This window comes from Harpia harpyja, chromosome 11 (genome assembly GCF_026419915.1).
Source record: "Harpia harpyja isolate bHarHar1 chromosome 11, bHarHar1 primary haplotype, whole genome shotgun sequence".
Classification (NCBI taxonomy): domain Eukaryota; kingdom Metazoa; phylum Chordata; class Aves; order Accipitriformes; family Accipitridae; genus Harpia; species Harpia harpyja.
Window position 1 is genome coordinate 44,189,007 of NC_068950.1, and position 14,380 is coordinate 44,203,386.

The following is a 14,380-nucleotide window of genomic DNA, read 5'->3' on the forward strand; positions in this document are numbered from 1 at the left end:
ATTATCACCTACAAATATTATTTTTAACGGATGCAGTGCTATAATGTTGCAGATTCTTTAGAAACGAAGCAAAACTCTAAAAGAAATGAGATAGATATCAGCTTAATGATGTGACTGAGTAAAATTAAGGCTGTTGAATGGTAAAGTGATTCTTATTGCTTGGAGAAATTAAAAGTGCATTTCAAAGTGAAGCTTAAAAGTTACCTGCAGAAAAAGCAAGCGCAGCTGACCAAGCTCCAGGCAGCACTGGGGACGTCCAGAGGCTGTTTTTTGCTCTTCGGGGGTAGTTCATTCCCGCCGAGAGTCCGTTTCGTGTGTTGCGCCTGCCTGTGAACACACACCCCCTGAAAGTTGGACTCATGCATCTTAGTAAGTATTTCAGTTATGCTATTGACGTCAATGCAGTCATTAAATAGATTGCCGGCCCTCCCATCAGTAAACCTGTGCCAAAGACCTAGAGGCAGACACATTTTAAAAGAAGAACATCAGGTTTTCTTTTAGCATTTGGAGAGAATAAGGGAAAAGTTTCTTCTGAAGTCACTATGCTTTGCAATAAGGGGAGGGGGGGGGTTGCTTAATTTTCTAAGACTCATTTTCTGTGATAATTGCTGCATTTTATTTAACACACTTTTGTATGTTACTGTGTGCATAAACAACTCCAAATGAGACTAAAGAGTAATTTTTTGCAATCAGCTCCAGCTGAAAAATGACACTCATTTTAGGTCTCCCAGCTAGTTTTATTTCTGTATCAAGTAACAGAAGGTATTCAGGCAAACCTGTTTAGCCTTTGACTCCAGAAATTCTGCAAGGATTGATTTCATGACATCTATATAAGAAAATAGCCTTCATTTCTCCTCGGCAGGCTCTGAAGACATACAGGCTAATCATGACTCCATAGCAACGGATAAAAACTGTTTTCCCCTCTGCCCCACCTGTGGATGTCACATGAAGATGCTACACGTGCTGCTGCCATCAGGAGCCTGTCACTCCCTGGGGCTCAGCTGCCATCTGCGGCCATGGGGCGAGCGCCTGCGATGCCAGCGGGACTCCCTGCGTGCACTCACGCCGTCCTGCTGTATTTCTGAGGCAGGCTGGGCTCTCCTGGGCTGGCCGAGACATCCATTCATCACCGTGGCCAGGGAGATACCTACCTCCCAGAACTGCCGTCTTGCCCATTGCTGAAGGCAGCCCCGGGTTGTGCAGTTCTCCTTGCCCGGTGTCAGGAATGGCTCCGGCCATCAGACAGAGGCTCCAAAGGGGCCGCAAGCTGAAAACCTAAGGATATATATAGATGGCATCCTCACCCAGGTGGAGGGAGTACCTTTCCTTTGACAAGATAAGCAGGTATGTTCTAATCAACAGCAGCAGTGGACTTTTGAAGAACAGTTGAGCAGCCAAACCACTGTTTTTTTTGTTGAGGTTGTTGTCATTTCACTGATGATACCACACTTGCTACATAGGATAAAACCATAAAGACAGTCACAGGTTATTAAATGGGCTTCTCTCTTATGGATGGCTTCTTTTGGAATGATCCAGGCAACTGTGAACCCAAGGTGGCAATGAAGAGATCTTTGTAGTGGCATGCTCTCATTGTGTCCCCATAGTCACTCTGCTCTTTAAGCACAGGTCAAGCCCTGAAAGCCCTATATTGCTTTACTCAGCTCCCATTTATATTGGATTGCTTAAGGCCTCTGTGAAGACAATAAGACTTTGCCATTGCTAATATCAGAGTTGATAAAATCTGTGTTTCTTTTGTTTTCTGCATAGAATGATAATAGTTGCTGTGGGTGAGATTTTGACATCGCAGTCTTCAGTGTCCTGAATCGGTTCCATATGAGTTTGAGAAATGTGTACTTGATCTGAGAAAAAAAACAAACCAAAACAAACAAAAACACCCAAACCAAACTTCTGGCAGGCCGAGTTATTTTTTTTAGGTCGTGGGGCACAGTTTGTGCATGCCTTAGTGATGAATAGGGTTCTTCATTGTCCCACTGATTTGAGCCCCTTCAACTTCCATGTCATCAGCATTTTCCAGCCAGTGGGAGCTGAAACGGACTCCTGAAAGCACCCATCAGCTCATCCCCGCAGCAGCTATATATAAGTTTCTCCTTCCTCCCCCGAGGTTGAGCTCACTGCTGCAGCATTGTGTCCCGGACACAGCTGGCCATGGGAGTGTGAGAGGCTGCATCCAAGTATCTGTGCGGAGATGTTCCCAGGGTAATGCACCGCACAAATCCTAGAGCCACCAGCCTGTCCTTGGACAGTCCCAATGTTCAAAACTTTGTCCTTCTGCAGGATCTGATTCCAAGTGTAAGTTGCTTTCTTGTTGTGTTTTAAAAAGTAAGTATTTCTAACTTTGTGTTTTGATTGTCAGCGGCCAAATCATTCAGTCTGTAGTTGGGCAGGAACTCCTGCTGACGGTTTTGTATTTATTAGTCTTGGTGGGAGCAGTGTTTGATTCTAGTTTGTAGGGGCATGTACAGAGGGTAATACATCTGGCCTTGATGGACAGAATTTGAATTTGCCCGTGTCCTCTGTAGGGTAGACATTTTGCCCACCAAAGTTAATTCTACAATTATAGGGTAACAATTATAAAGATTAAAACTTTAAGAGCTTTTAAAATCAGTATATAATCCAGGTAGACTTAAAAGAGGGAGTAAAGGATTGCTATTGCACTTTTCCCTCTCTTCAGTTACGGAATTGCATCCATTCTGAGGTACGGTTTAGACTCACCGATTCCCAAATGGTGATACTGAACAATGAACGTATTGACCGTTTTCAATGTTCAAATCACCCAGAAATGCTCTGGTTTTACTATCAGTATTTTTCATCTCCTGATTGACTAAAAAAGATTTGTATAGTTAAGCAGGGTATGCTTATTAATGTAAGCATAATGTCATTGTGCAACTGGTAGATAATGTTACGCTAATAGTTAATGAAACATTTTATTGTAATATTGTTTTCTCTGTAAGAAGTGTCTGTAAATGACAGCCTTAAGTATTGTATAATTGTGATACTTTTTTGACAGAAAGGAAACAACTGTTAATTATTTATGGTTATTAGTAAAACATGCCAGGTTCTTAAGTTAATTCAGTTCACTGGAAAAATATGTGTGCTTACAAAGATTTAAATTTTTTAAGCAGTAGACTTTAAAAAACATCTGAATACGTCTATCCCTGTGGAATATATTTTCATGTCTAAAGGTATGATTGATTGAGTTTGTTGTGTGTTCAGGCACTTAATCAGTTTAGAAATTCAGAATGTAAAAAGAAAAGAAAAAAAGACCACTCCAAAATCTAGCAGGCTGTTGATTTGACAATTAAGTCTTTTGATTTTGCATTCAGTACTATGCCTGTCAAAGGCCAGTGGCAAACAGCCTTTCATCAACCAGAAGAGGAGTAGGATCTGACCCAAGGTTAGACGCTGGTTTTTATTGTTTACTAGGAGCCATGATCAGTGGTCATTAATCACTACTAAATACTTATGTAGTTAGATTTAATTTTAAAAGAGCTATGCTTTTAAACGTAGTTATTCTAGTATAAATATCCTGCTGTCATAAGTATACCTTTCCAAGAGGAAATTAAACATCTGTGCATGTGAAAACTCCTCTACCACACCGCCACACTCTTCAAAAAATTTCTTAAACAGACATTTTTGCATTGTACCTAAGAGACTCCAGGTTCCAGGTGTTCAGAGCAAGGCTTTGGATCCAGCTTGTCAGGACCCTTAGAGCATGTTCCAGACACCCCAATGTTTTCATTTAAAATGGGTTGAATCCAGTTAGGCCTTACATGCTGCAAGCATGTGTTTAGGGAGGTTTTACAAGCTTAGCACTTAATACCAAAATGTTTCTAAAATGTCACATTTTACAAGCAATGTATTTTTCTTCAAATACCATATATTAGGTTGACAAAAGCAGGACACAGTTAGAGCAATTGTTGCGTTCTCTGAAAAAACAGCATGCTATTCTGAGAAGTGGAAAAGCCAGCCTGTCTTCCTGCTCCCCTTCCCTCCCTCCCTGCCTCCTTTCCTCTCTGAGTTTCATGAGAAGCGACCTGAAATTGTGGCCCTGCTGTTACTGACTTGAGTGCAGGACATTTGGATCCGCACTGGGAGCGCTCACGCTGGTCTGGGACAGCCTGACAGGACATGGTATAACCGTCTGCTCTGCAGGCACTATCATCCGATGAGTTTAGCACAGTGTGGGGCCAATCCTGCTAGCAAAAATTCAAAGAAGTAAACATTCACAAGTTAGCAAACACAAGTGCAAGGTCTGTTGATAACAGATCTTGCTAGCATTGGACAGTTGTGAAATGTTTTCCTCCCATCCTTCCCAAAGATACTTCTTGAAGAAGAGAAATCCAGATATAAGTTTCCAGTCTAAAACTGCAGTATTTTCTGTATTAGCGGTAATACTTCATGGGACATGGTCCACATCCAGATCCTAGTCAAATACGTATGCTGGGCCTTCATCTTAATTCAAGTTCTTTGGGCAGGGTATTTCCCGAAATTCCTGTTACTGAAATGTCACGAAGTGTTTGCAGCTTCCTGGGTTTCAATTGTATTGTGTGAAACTTTTAAATATTTCCATCCACTTACAGTGGGAACATACTACCCAGGTAAAAGCCAAAAATCTGTTACTCACACTTTATAGATCAGGAACAAAAAAATGAAACACAAGAAGAGATGATGCTCACACCACATTTTTTCAGCAGCAGCTGCTCGTTCTGAGCCTGCCTTTGTAACACATCCAAGTGTGGTCAATTTAGCATGCTGCTAGAATGTCTTTTATTGCAAATTGCCTTAAATGGAAAGTCGTGTGCAGCTTAAAATCAGATGTTTCACAGAAATTGTATGAATTTCACTGAACTTACTTCACAGAATTAATTAGTTCAGAGAAGTAGTGTGAATGACAGTGCAGAGACCTTGGCCAAGGCTAACATGAGGTGCCTCTATTATGCTGCTAAATGTAAGAAATTCTGAAAGGTGCTATATAGCATAAAACTTAAAGCATAAAAAGTAACCACTGGAATAATCTGCAGTAGACCAACCCATATTTGCCCTTCAGTGGGGAACATTTCCATTTCCATGTCCATTTAATCTGACATTTTAACTGAGATTGTTAATAAGGGTGCCTTTAGTATAGCTGACATTTTGATTTCTTTGAACTCGGTTTGAGGTGCTTAAATAAATATATTTTGAGGGCCTTAATGAAATGTATTTTGAGAGTAAAAGGCTGTTTTTACCTGTGCTGGCTGTAGGGATTTGACAAGCGCTTACACTTCCAATTCTGCCTGTCATTGCTGGGTTTGCGTTTATCCTCCATCTGCCCCTTCAGGGCAGCGCTCTGATTGCTTAGCTCTAGTGTAAACAGCCTGATTTGGGTCAGGACTGAGACCCCAGATTTGGGGAAAGTAGTCATACAGGACTCAGACCTCCTGGTTTAATCACTTTCTGGCTAGAATGATCCAGATGTAAGAAAAAACCCACAAATCAATTATTTTCTGGTGTTCTATATTAGCTATTTCTGATTATGGATAACCACGTAAGGAATCTGATGCTGTGTCCCTGGCAATGTCGGGGAAGAAACGGTCCAGTTCTGACCTGTGTCCCAAACACATCTTTTAAAAAGCTGGCGACTAGGGTGTGATGGCCTCAGTTTGAAGGTGACACAGAGGCACAGTGGAGATCAGCATGTGAAAGGATTAATATGGAATATTAAAAGCTGTCAAAACAAATGATGCTGGTTTGTAGGATACTGACATCTCCCTCTTCCTCCCCACCCTTTTACCCGTGGGACTTACTCTGTGATTTTAAACAGATTATTCTAAAAGGCTGTACGTGCAGTTTAGTAAACATAAAGCACACTGAGTCACAGCTACAAACAGCTGAAATTGTTCGCTAGGGTAGATTAATACAGATGATTAGCACAGTGAATATTTTAGCTCTGTTGTCAGCTACTGCAGGTCTGAAGATTTTCAGTTTTGTGACTTGAGGCTCACTCCGAACGTTCAGAGTTTCAGTATGTGGACATGCAAAAAGTGAATCCGTACGTCTCATGGTGCCACCAGAGAGCTAGCTGAAGGACAGTAGCTTAACATGCAAAACATTCCGCATTTTCAAAAGATGGAGGATCATGGATTAAGAAACAACTTTTTTAATTGCGTGTGCTTTCAGATTGTTCAAGCCATTTCTGCTGGTTCTGCTCTATGACCGACCCACGGTCTGCAGTGAGCAATACTCTGACTTCCCACAGTGTCGTCTGGTACAATTACAGATCAGTCGATAGGGCTTACTCAGAGTATCACTTGAAAACCAAATATGTCAAAACGGGTCATTTTTTGCAACATGCTGCGTGCTTGAGTGGCTCTGCTCAATGCAGAGTAGCAGTATCTCTGAGTTTCAGCTGTAGGATGACAGTCATAATCATTTATTTTGAGAGGCTAAATAAGGGCAGGAAGTTCAAATAAAGTAAATCGGCGAGGTTGACATTATTACCCTTTGGGTACATAAAATATCTGTTTTAGGAAAACAGATTAAAATTCCAAACTAAATCAGTTTTTTAAGCTTCTGTCCTAAAGGATAATGCTTTCAAGAAATTACATTTAGCCATGAAAAAACAAACATTTAATTATATTTTATAATTAATATCATTTAAATGGCTGGCATGGTGGTTCAAAACATAACGGATGACTGTATGCCCAGTCTTTCCAAGGCTGAGAGCAGGGCATATGGACACAAAGGTTGATACATCTTAAAGAATTCCTATGAATTATGGTTGGGATGCTTCCAGGAGCAACATTCTTAACTTTCATATTGAAGACCTTAAGGAAATTAAATTGAGAGGAAATGGAGGATGATTTTGTGTTAAATTGTAACCTTTACAGGAGCCAAGGAAACTGATTTAAACAGGTCTAACATTTTACCAATAGCCTGTTCTACATTGCTATGGTGACGTGGGTAGCCTTATGGCAACCCTCATTTAAAATTTCTGAATAATTTTCCTCATGGAGAGCTAAGGATTATTAATAAACTTTGTCTTTACATCTAATGCCAGCGGCCAAGTGGAACTTTTCAGGTAGATCAGCACTGTGCTTTGTTCTTCCAGGATTCGTTCCTGAGGTTCCTCTTCCATTTCCTACTCCAGTATTTGTTTCACCACAGTCAAAGGACTTTCACTCTTGACAGAATATTTAGACCATAAGTTTTATTATCTCCAGGTTAACCCAGTTCAAAACCTGATTTAATAGCTGCAGATGGGTATGTGGATGAAAGTAACATCTGAATTCTGTGTCAGATCCAAATGCAGACCTTTTTGTTTGTGGTTTGCAAAACTCTTATGAAACAGTGAAATAGAGTACAGTTAGTCCTTTGCATCTTTCATGTTTTGGTTGGGTTTTTTCCCTTTGTTGAATTAAAATCGTTGCTGTGGTCTGTCTAGATAGTTTCTTCCTTGTGTTAGGCCTGTTGTGAAAGTCAGCTCATGGTTTCTCAAGGAGGAGTTTCCAGCGCAGCAGCAGGGGCGCAGGCACGCGGTTTTGCACAGATACGTGCACAGAAAGACAGCTCAGGAGAGGCACTGCGTCCGGGCTCAGCTGTGGGCCGGCACGGGCAAGAGCCCCGGCTCCAACGCGCACGTCGTCGGTGCGCGGCACCAGGTAGTGAAGAGCTGGAGTCCTCAGACTGGCTATGGATGAGCCGGCTCCAGAACCGGAAGCCGTCTAGCCACAACAGCACAGGATGGTGCCCCACCTAATTAAGCCTGTTGAAAGGCAGGGCTAATTAGTTTAGGTGGAGTGCCTTGTTAGCACAACCATGTTGTTTCCAGGATCCAAGTTGGTTTCCCTGCACGTGTAAGCTTACCAGCCCTCTCCGAGCCAGCCCACATGTATCAAATGAGATAATACACTGCATGGCACAGGTAAATCCTAAGTGGGTAGCTAGGTAATTTCATAATCATATCCTGATTTTTCGGTGTCTTTCTCACACTCGTGCATTCACATGCATGTCATGTGCTCAGGAAGAAAACATTTCTACTCACACAATAAAACCTTCATCTTACTGTGATCTGGCCTTTCCTTGTTTAACTAGAAAAACAAAAACACAGTCTGGGCTCCCCATGATTTACGGGGAGTTGGGATTGGGATTTCAATCCCCAGGCTCAGCTCTAGGTCAGGGCTGGAGGCTTCCTTCTGTGGCCCATCAAAACCAACGGTCATCTCCGTCCCCAGCCTGCAGCTCTCTGGGCTGTTTTCCTCACACTTTGAGGAGCGTGTTAGTAAAGGTGTGATGGGGTTTCACTTAAATTTAAAAACTTGTAATGATTGTGATCTGTCTTCAGAAATGTGTTCAAGGTATGTGTTTATTTCCTTATGAAACATCATCTGAAAAATAATTTTCACTGTTCTCCTTGCAGCTCTCTCCTTTAAATGCAGTGTCAGTCTTTTCCACTTGTGTTATTAGACCTGGTGTAGGAGAGGTACTCTCTTGCGTCGTACTTTTCCTCCTGTCTTGTGATTAAGGCAGGAATCCTACAGGGCAACAAGGAATCAAGCCTGGTCAGTAAAATGATAACGTGCCAAACCGTGTGTTTGCACCCTGAGATAAACTTGGAACTGAGCAATCTTTCCCGTTCATTTGACAGGCCAAGATTAGATTCTGCCCCCTCTTGCCATTTCTGCTTCTCCCTCTCCGTGGACTGAGGAATTCCTACTATGCAGGCAAATCCCGTTCCCAGATTCCCCCATGATATCGCTGCTAAGTGACATCTGACAAGATGCTTCCTGCATTTTGTTACTTCCATTTGGCACCATAAAAGCACTGTCACTTACCCTTCTGATTTGTGGCAGCTACGCTGTATTGTTCACTCCGTGTGGCTGCCGTGGGGGGGAAGGACACTGCAGAAACCGGCACTGCCTTATGGTAAAACACTCCATCCCACCCTACAGTGAGACGGTATCTCCAATCTAAATCCTTCTTCAGAACTTCTCCAGTTTTCCTTGCTCCTTAGCATTTCAGATTAAACCTTTAGGCTTATCTTCAGATCAGAAATTACCTCTCTGGGAAGCTTCATAGTCTTCTATTAGCCACCTTAAGGTGTTCTTAGTGTTTACGCCTCATTTTTGCACCTCATTGTCATGCAAAAGGAGCAGTGTTAACTTTGCTTTGAGAATCTTGATCTTTAATCTTTATACTGTAGCATTTTTAAAGTTGAGGTTTACACAGCCGTTTTAGAGTGCATGCGTATCTTACACACGTAAACACACAAAATAAATGTAAGAGTACTTTTTTAGTTTAATTCAGGACCCTGACTTTTTATTAGCTAATACTTTCCAAGTGGTTTCCAGTGCTCCATCTCAGTTAAAAAGAGATGTTAGTATTATTTATTCTGTGGGAATGAAGATTCATGATGAAACATCTTCTGCACTCTGCCGCAATGCCCACTGAAGCTCTGGTCCTTCTCTCTGAGCAACATTTGGTAAATCCACTTCTTTGCAAGGCAATACTTGAGTAGCATCCTCTCCCTGTTTTCTTCATTCTTTTTCAGTCTGTTTTTGAGGTGTCTGTGGGGATATCACAGGCTCTCCCATCAGCAGTCCCTGAAAAACTACAGCTGTACCCCCCAACTGACTCCTCCTTCAGTTCAGAGCTTCAGCTTCTTGTGCTCAGCCAGGCACTATACCCAGGCTGAACTTGTGAGATTATCCCAGGCGGGTATCTCGGCTGTTGGTTGCCTCTTCCATGTCATCACCCTCTCCTAGAAGGAGCGATGCTCTTGGTACTCGGTACCCTGCTGCCCAACCCAGGGGACCCTGGACACTGACATTAGAAGACTAATGGTAAGTGCTGCTTGTGGGCACCCACAATTATTGCCACGAAGCCTGGCAAAATTGAGTTGACTTCTCCAGCTCCCGCGATAATAAACCGCAATCACCCTACTCTAGACTAATTGGTAAGCAATTGCCTAGTTACTGCTAACAGTCAGTGGTCTGTTCAGTGAGTTGCCAGCCTGTGTGGGTCCTCAGTGACCTGATTCTCATGACCTGGCTGGTGATCCACCCCAACCAGCCTTCACACCAGTACTGGTGGGTATGATCAGGACTTTTGCAGGTTTGTCCAGTTCTGCCTTAACTGGCTTCATCAGGGCTTGGTTCTCGCTCCAGGCTGACTTCTTGGTATGAGTTTCCTGGAAATGTTTCATTTTTTCCTTAGAACGGTGGCTGGGCCCCCATGACTGATCTCCTGCCGCTCACCTTGGGGTGGGTTGCAGGAATCGGGATCAAAGCAAGGCTGGGGGGTCAGGGTGCCCAGCACCAGGGCTCTGCAAAAACTCTTCTGTTTGCTGCTGAGGGCTTCCATTTACTGCTTGGTCTCAAGACTCCGTCATTGTCATAAGGTTAATTTCACCTAACTTCAGCCACCTAAAAATTATAGACCAATCTTACGTAGTGGCTGGTTTTTGAAGAAAACGTATTGCAAGCTTGGGAGCAAACCATCCTGTTGTGCAGGAAGATCAGGAATTTCAGCAGAAGCCAACTCAGTGAAGCAAGGAGCTTCTTAGCGAGTCGAAGTGCAAAAAGAGAGCAGGCGAAGAGCGAAAAAGACTGGTAACAAGGGAGGGATGTACAAGCGCTGTTTGGGTGTGTGGGGTGAAGTTGAGCAGACCAAAGGCTGATGGAGCTGTGACTAGCAAGGGGACTCCAACGTGGGTATGGAGTAGGGGAAGAAAGTACAGAAAAACTTAATTTATGGGGGGAACAGCCTAGTGACAGCTGGTACAGGAAAGGCCAAAGTACTCAGTGCCTTTTTTGTCTCAGTCTTCACAGAGTCTTCACCCAGGCCCTGGCACCCCCCAGCCTGCTTGGGAAGGAGAGGGCAACAAGGGAGCAGTGGGTTAGGGGCAACCTAGAGGAGGTGGACATGTTAAAGCCCATGGTGTTGGACAGGATTCAGGCTGGAAAAGCTGTAAGGTCCGTGTGTGTCATTCATGAAAAACTGTGGTGCTTGGGAAGGTCTGTAACAACAGGAAAAAGGTCCATCTTTGAGAAAGGCGAGGGGGATCTGGGGAACTATGGACTAGTCAGACTCTCCTCAGTCACCGGAGAGGTCACCGAGGGTATCCACTGGAGTCTGTTTCCAAACACGCGAAGGACAAGAAAGTACATCGGGAATGATAGACACAGATTTACCAAGGGCAAATTGCGCTTGAAAGCCCCAACCTCCTTCTACAAGGGCTGGCGGGATGGCCTGGCTGTGGGGACATGGAAGGCCATGGGTGGGTATACCTGCTGCAGTAAGCACTTTGGCACCATTTCCCACAGCATTCCCATGTGGAAGCTGAAGCGGCGTTGGCTGGACAGACGGACTGTTGACAGGGTTGGATATTGCTGGACCACCAGGCTCTAAGGGTGGTGATGAAGGCTGCCTGTCCAGTTGGTGGCTGGTGACAGGAAGGGTGTGGTGTGTCTTGCCAGTGCCCTACAGCTACTGGAGCATCAGGCTGATGCTGGTGATTAGCTGGGGATAGTCCTGCTGTGGGTGGGAGGCTGGAGCAGATGACCTCCGGAGGTCCTTTCCAGCCAGTTTCTGTGACTGCGGGAGAGAGGTGCCTTCTGTAGTTAATGGAGAACGACAGGCACCTCCGGAGGGTGATTCAGCCCATTGCAGCAGTCGTGCTGAGAATAGACCAGGATCACCCCTTGGAGGTCCCAGCCACTTTCCACTGACTGTGCGGGGAGCTTAGGTGATTAACTTTTAGATGGCTAAAGATAGCTCAGATGAGCCCCCCCACCCTAGTGACATTTCTCCAGGCTAATATTACTGCTTATCGGTGTTGCTCAAATTACATTGCAGCTGGCTCAGTGATCGGGCGGTGAGCGCGTTGGCTGTTGACTCAGAAACATCACTGCTACTATGGCAGTCGAGTGACTAGCAGACGTCTCCTGTGCTTTGCGTCGTGGCCGAGTCACGCTGCAGGCATTCCTCCTGTCACTGGAAGCCTCCGCTTCAGTGGTTAAATGAGCTGTGGCTTCTTCCTTCTTGGGATAGCTGCAGCATGGGGATGTGAAGCGGTTTGGTTTTGTGTCATTCCCTACAGGCAAGAGGTTTTTCTTTCTCCCTTTCATATTGCTTTCTGTGGTCCCCATGCCTTCACTCGGTGAAGCGTCTCTGCTTGCTCCCTGGAGTCTCCCAGTTTGAACCTGGATGTGTCCCCGACGTTCTTGGCGGGTGCTGTTTTAATCACTGCCTTGGCGTCTTCAGCAATTTTGGAGCTGTTTTTCTAGGGGCTGAGTTTTCCCAGCAGCCTTTCTGGGCAGCTGAAATGGTGTGTCCCAGAAAGGACCTGTCTTTAATTAGGGAACTTACAATGCCAGACTCCTCAGCAGTGTAACAGAAGAGTTCATTTCTTCTCTCCTTGTTGTTTTGAGAAAAAAAATACAAACAAAAAAACCCAAAAGGAAAAATGCCCCCCAAAATCTTGGCCTTATTTTGCCTGAGGTTGTAGCGCATGTCAAACACTTTCATCAACAATTTCGGTATCACAAGCATTATTCCTGGCAGCAGCATCTCACTCATTTCCTGGCATTTTTCGCAATTAGCAGTAGAAAGCTTTCACTTCATTTTTTTGTCTCTATCTTCCTCTATCATCTCTGAATACAGACTCCATTGTTTCTGCTGCTTTTGAGCCTATGTTAAGATTTTGTCTGCGTTCCCCCACAGCTGGATCTCCTCCAGTGCCACCTCTTCAGTGTACCTCCAGCAGTGGCTTTGCCAGTTAATCCCATTGTCTCTCTTTGCAGGGGTTTCGCTACCCTGGCCTCTCTTACCACATCTCATGTATTAGCGCTGGGTAACAGAAAAGTCCACGTTTCTAAAATAGCTTTTTGCTAAAAGCGTTACTTTGAGACATGCTGCTCTCCATTCATTTGCATGCAGTGCCCGTGCCCACGCTGCCTGCAGCCTGCCCGTCGCCTGCCGAGCTCTGGCACCCGCTGGCCCCGCTCCACATCTCTCCCGGTGCCCAGCGCGGCTGCATCGTGCCAGGGAGCAAACGAAGAGCCCTTCGCTCTTACTCCCACCTCCCTTGCACACCGCAGAGAGGGTCTGCAGTGTAGCTGCAGGTGTGAGAAATGTGAGAGGGGACAGCTAGAGTTACTGGTCGAACTGGAGTCCCAAAAATATGATCGGGACGGGGGAGAAGGGCAGGATTGTCCATTTGTTCAGGGAGTTGCTCAAGAGCATACTGGCTCCACCTGTTCCACAGGTGCTGGGGCTTTGTGCCTTTCTTAGCACATCTGCACTTATCTTTGCAAAAGATATAATTAGTTTCATTGCATACAATGAAATGTTGGGAAGGAGGGGAAGTGCATCTAAATACTCTGTCGTTCCCATGATTTTAGATCACTCTGTAATTCCAGCCCCACGGTCCAGTGGACTGGGAGTGTGCAAGTGTCCATAAACCTACAAGAGGGAACATGTCTGTACGCTGGCAGCGTTGCCGGCACGTATGGCGTTGGGTAGTTCTAGTGGATACATCTTGCTTTTGAATAATACCTTCTTTTAGGTACATGTCTAGCTTTTGTGCTTGAAAAAAAGTCAGAAATCTGGTCCATAGACTCCCTGAATATTGGAAAACGTACAGGGCATCTATAAAAGAAACCTGTAATTACGGGACACGGGGTTTTTTCAGTGCTTGCAGTTTGTAAGATGGTGCTATCAGACTTGGACATTTTCACTGCAGATTTTAAATGAATCCTTGCAGTTGTGCTCTGTGCCTTTGATTTTGCTTCCTGTGAATTTTCAAACCCATCTACAGAACAATTTTCTCAAATGTGTTTGTTGGATCTTTTAGAACAATGGTTTAATTCAAGGAAATAGCTCTCTGCTCATGGGTAGTCATGAATGCACTAACAGGATACATTAAACAAATAAATTATTTGGTGTCAGTTATTCACTCAGCATTGTCAAGGATAAATATGTAAGCATGTCCGCACAATCTGTAAGCAACCACAGATACATTAGGGAAGGCAAAGGGTAAATGGCTGACAGCCTGCACAAGTCCCTATTCTATCAAGTTTTGGCATGTCGTTTGTTGATAAACCTGTTTTACTGAACATGCTCCATGCTCCTGGGTTTTAGAGTGATGCTAGACACTGGCTAGTAATTATTGCAGGGCATATAACGAATCTCACTTTCTGAAGTTGAAATAGCCATATTCTTTTGTTGAAGGGAACAGGAGGGAGCACCTTTGGTGATCAGGATCTATGTGACTTTTATCTAAGCCATGACCACATGAGTACCTTGTTAAATCACGCAGGCCACCCTTCCTTTTTTTCCTTCTTCTCCTTTTCCTTCTCCTTTCTTTTTCTCTCCTCTAACC

General features: G+C 44.2%; 1 protein-coding gene across 4 annotated transcripts in view; it reads left to right on the forward strand.

Annotated features, from left to right (window-relative positions):
• PDE4B (phosphodiesterase 4B) overlaps positions 1-14,380 on the forward strand; it is a 221,099-nt gene that overhangs the window by 172,046 nt on the left and 34,673 nt on the right. The window contains exon 6 of one of the 4 annotated variants that reach the window (XM_052800449.1): positions 3,701-3,735. The exons of the other annotated variants lie outside the window; for them this stretch is intronic. Within the exon in view, the coding sequence (XP_052656409.1) occupies positions 3,701-3,735 (35 nt within the window). The remainder of the gene's footprint in view (positions 1-3,700; positions 3,736-14,380) is intronic. 4 annotated transcript variants of the gene reach the window in all.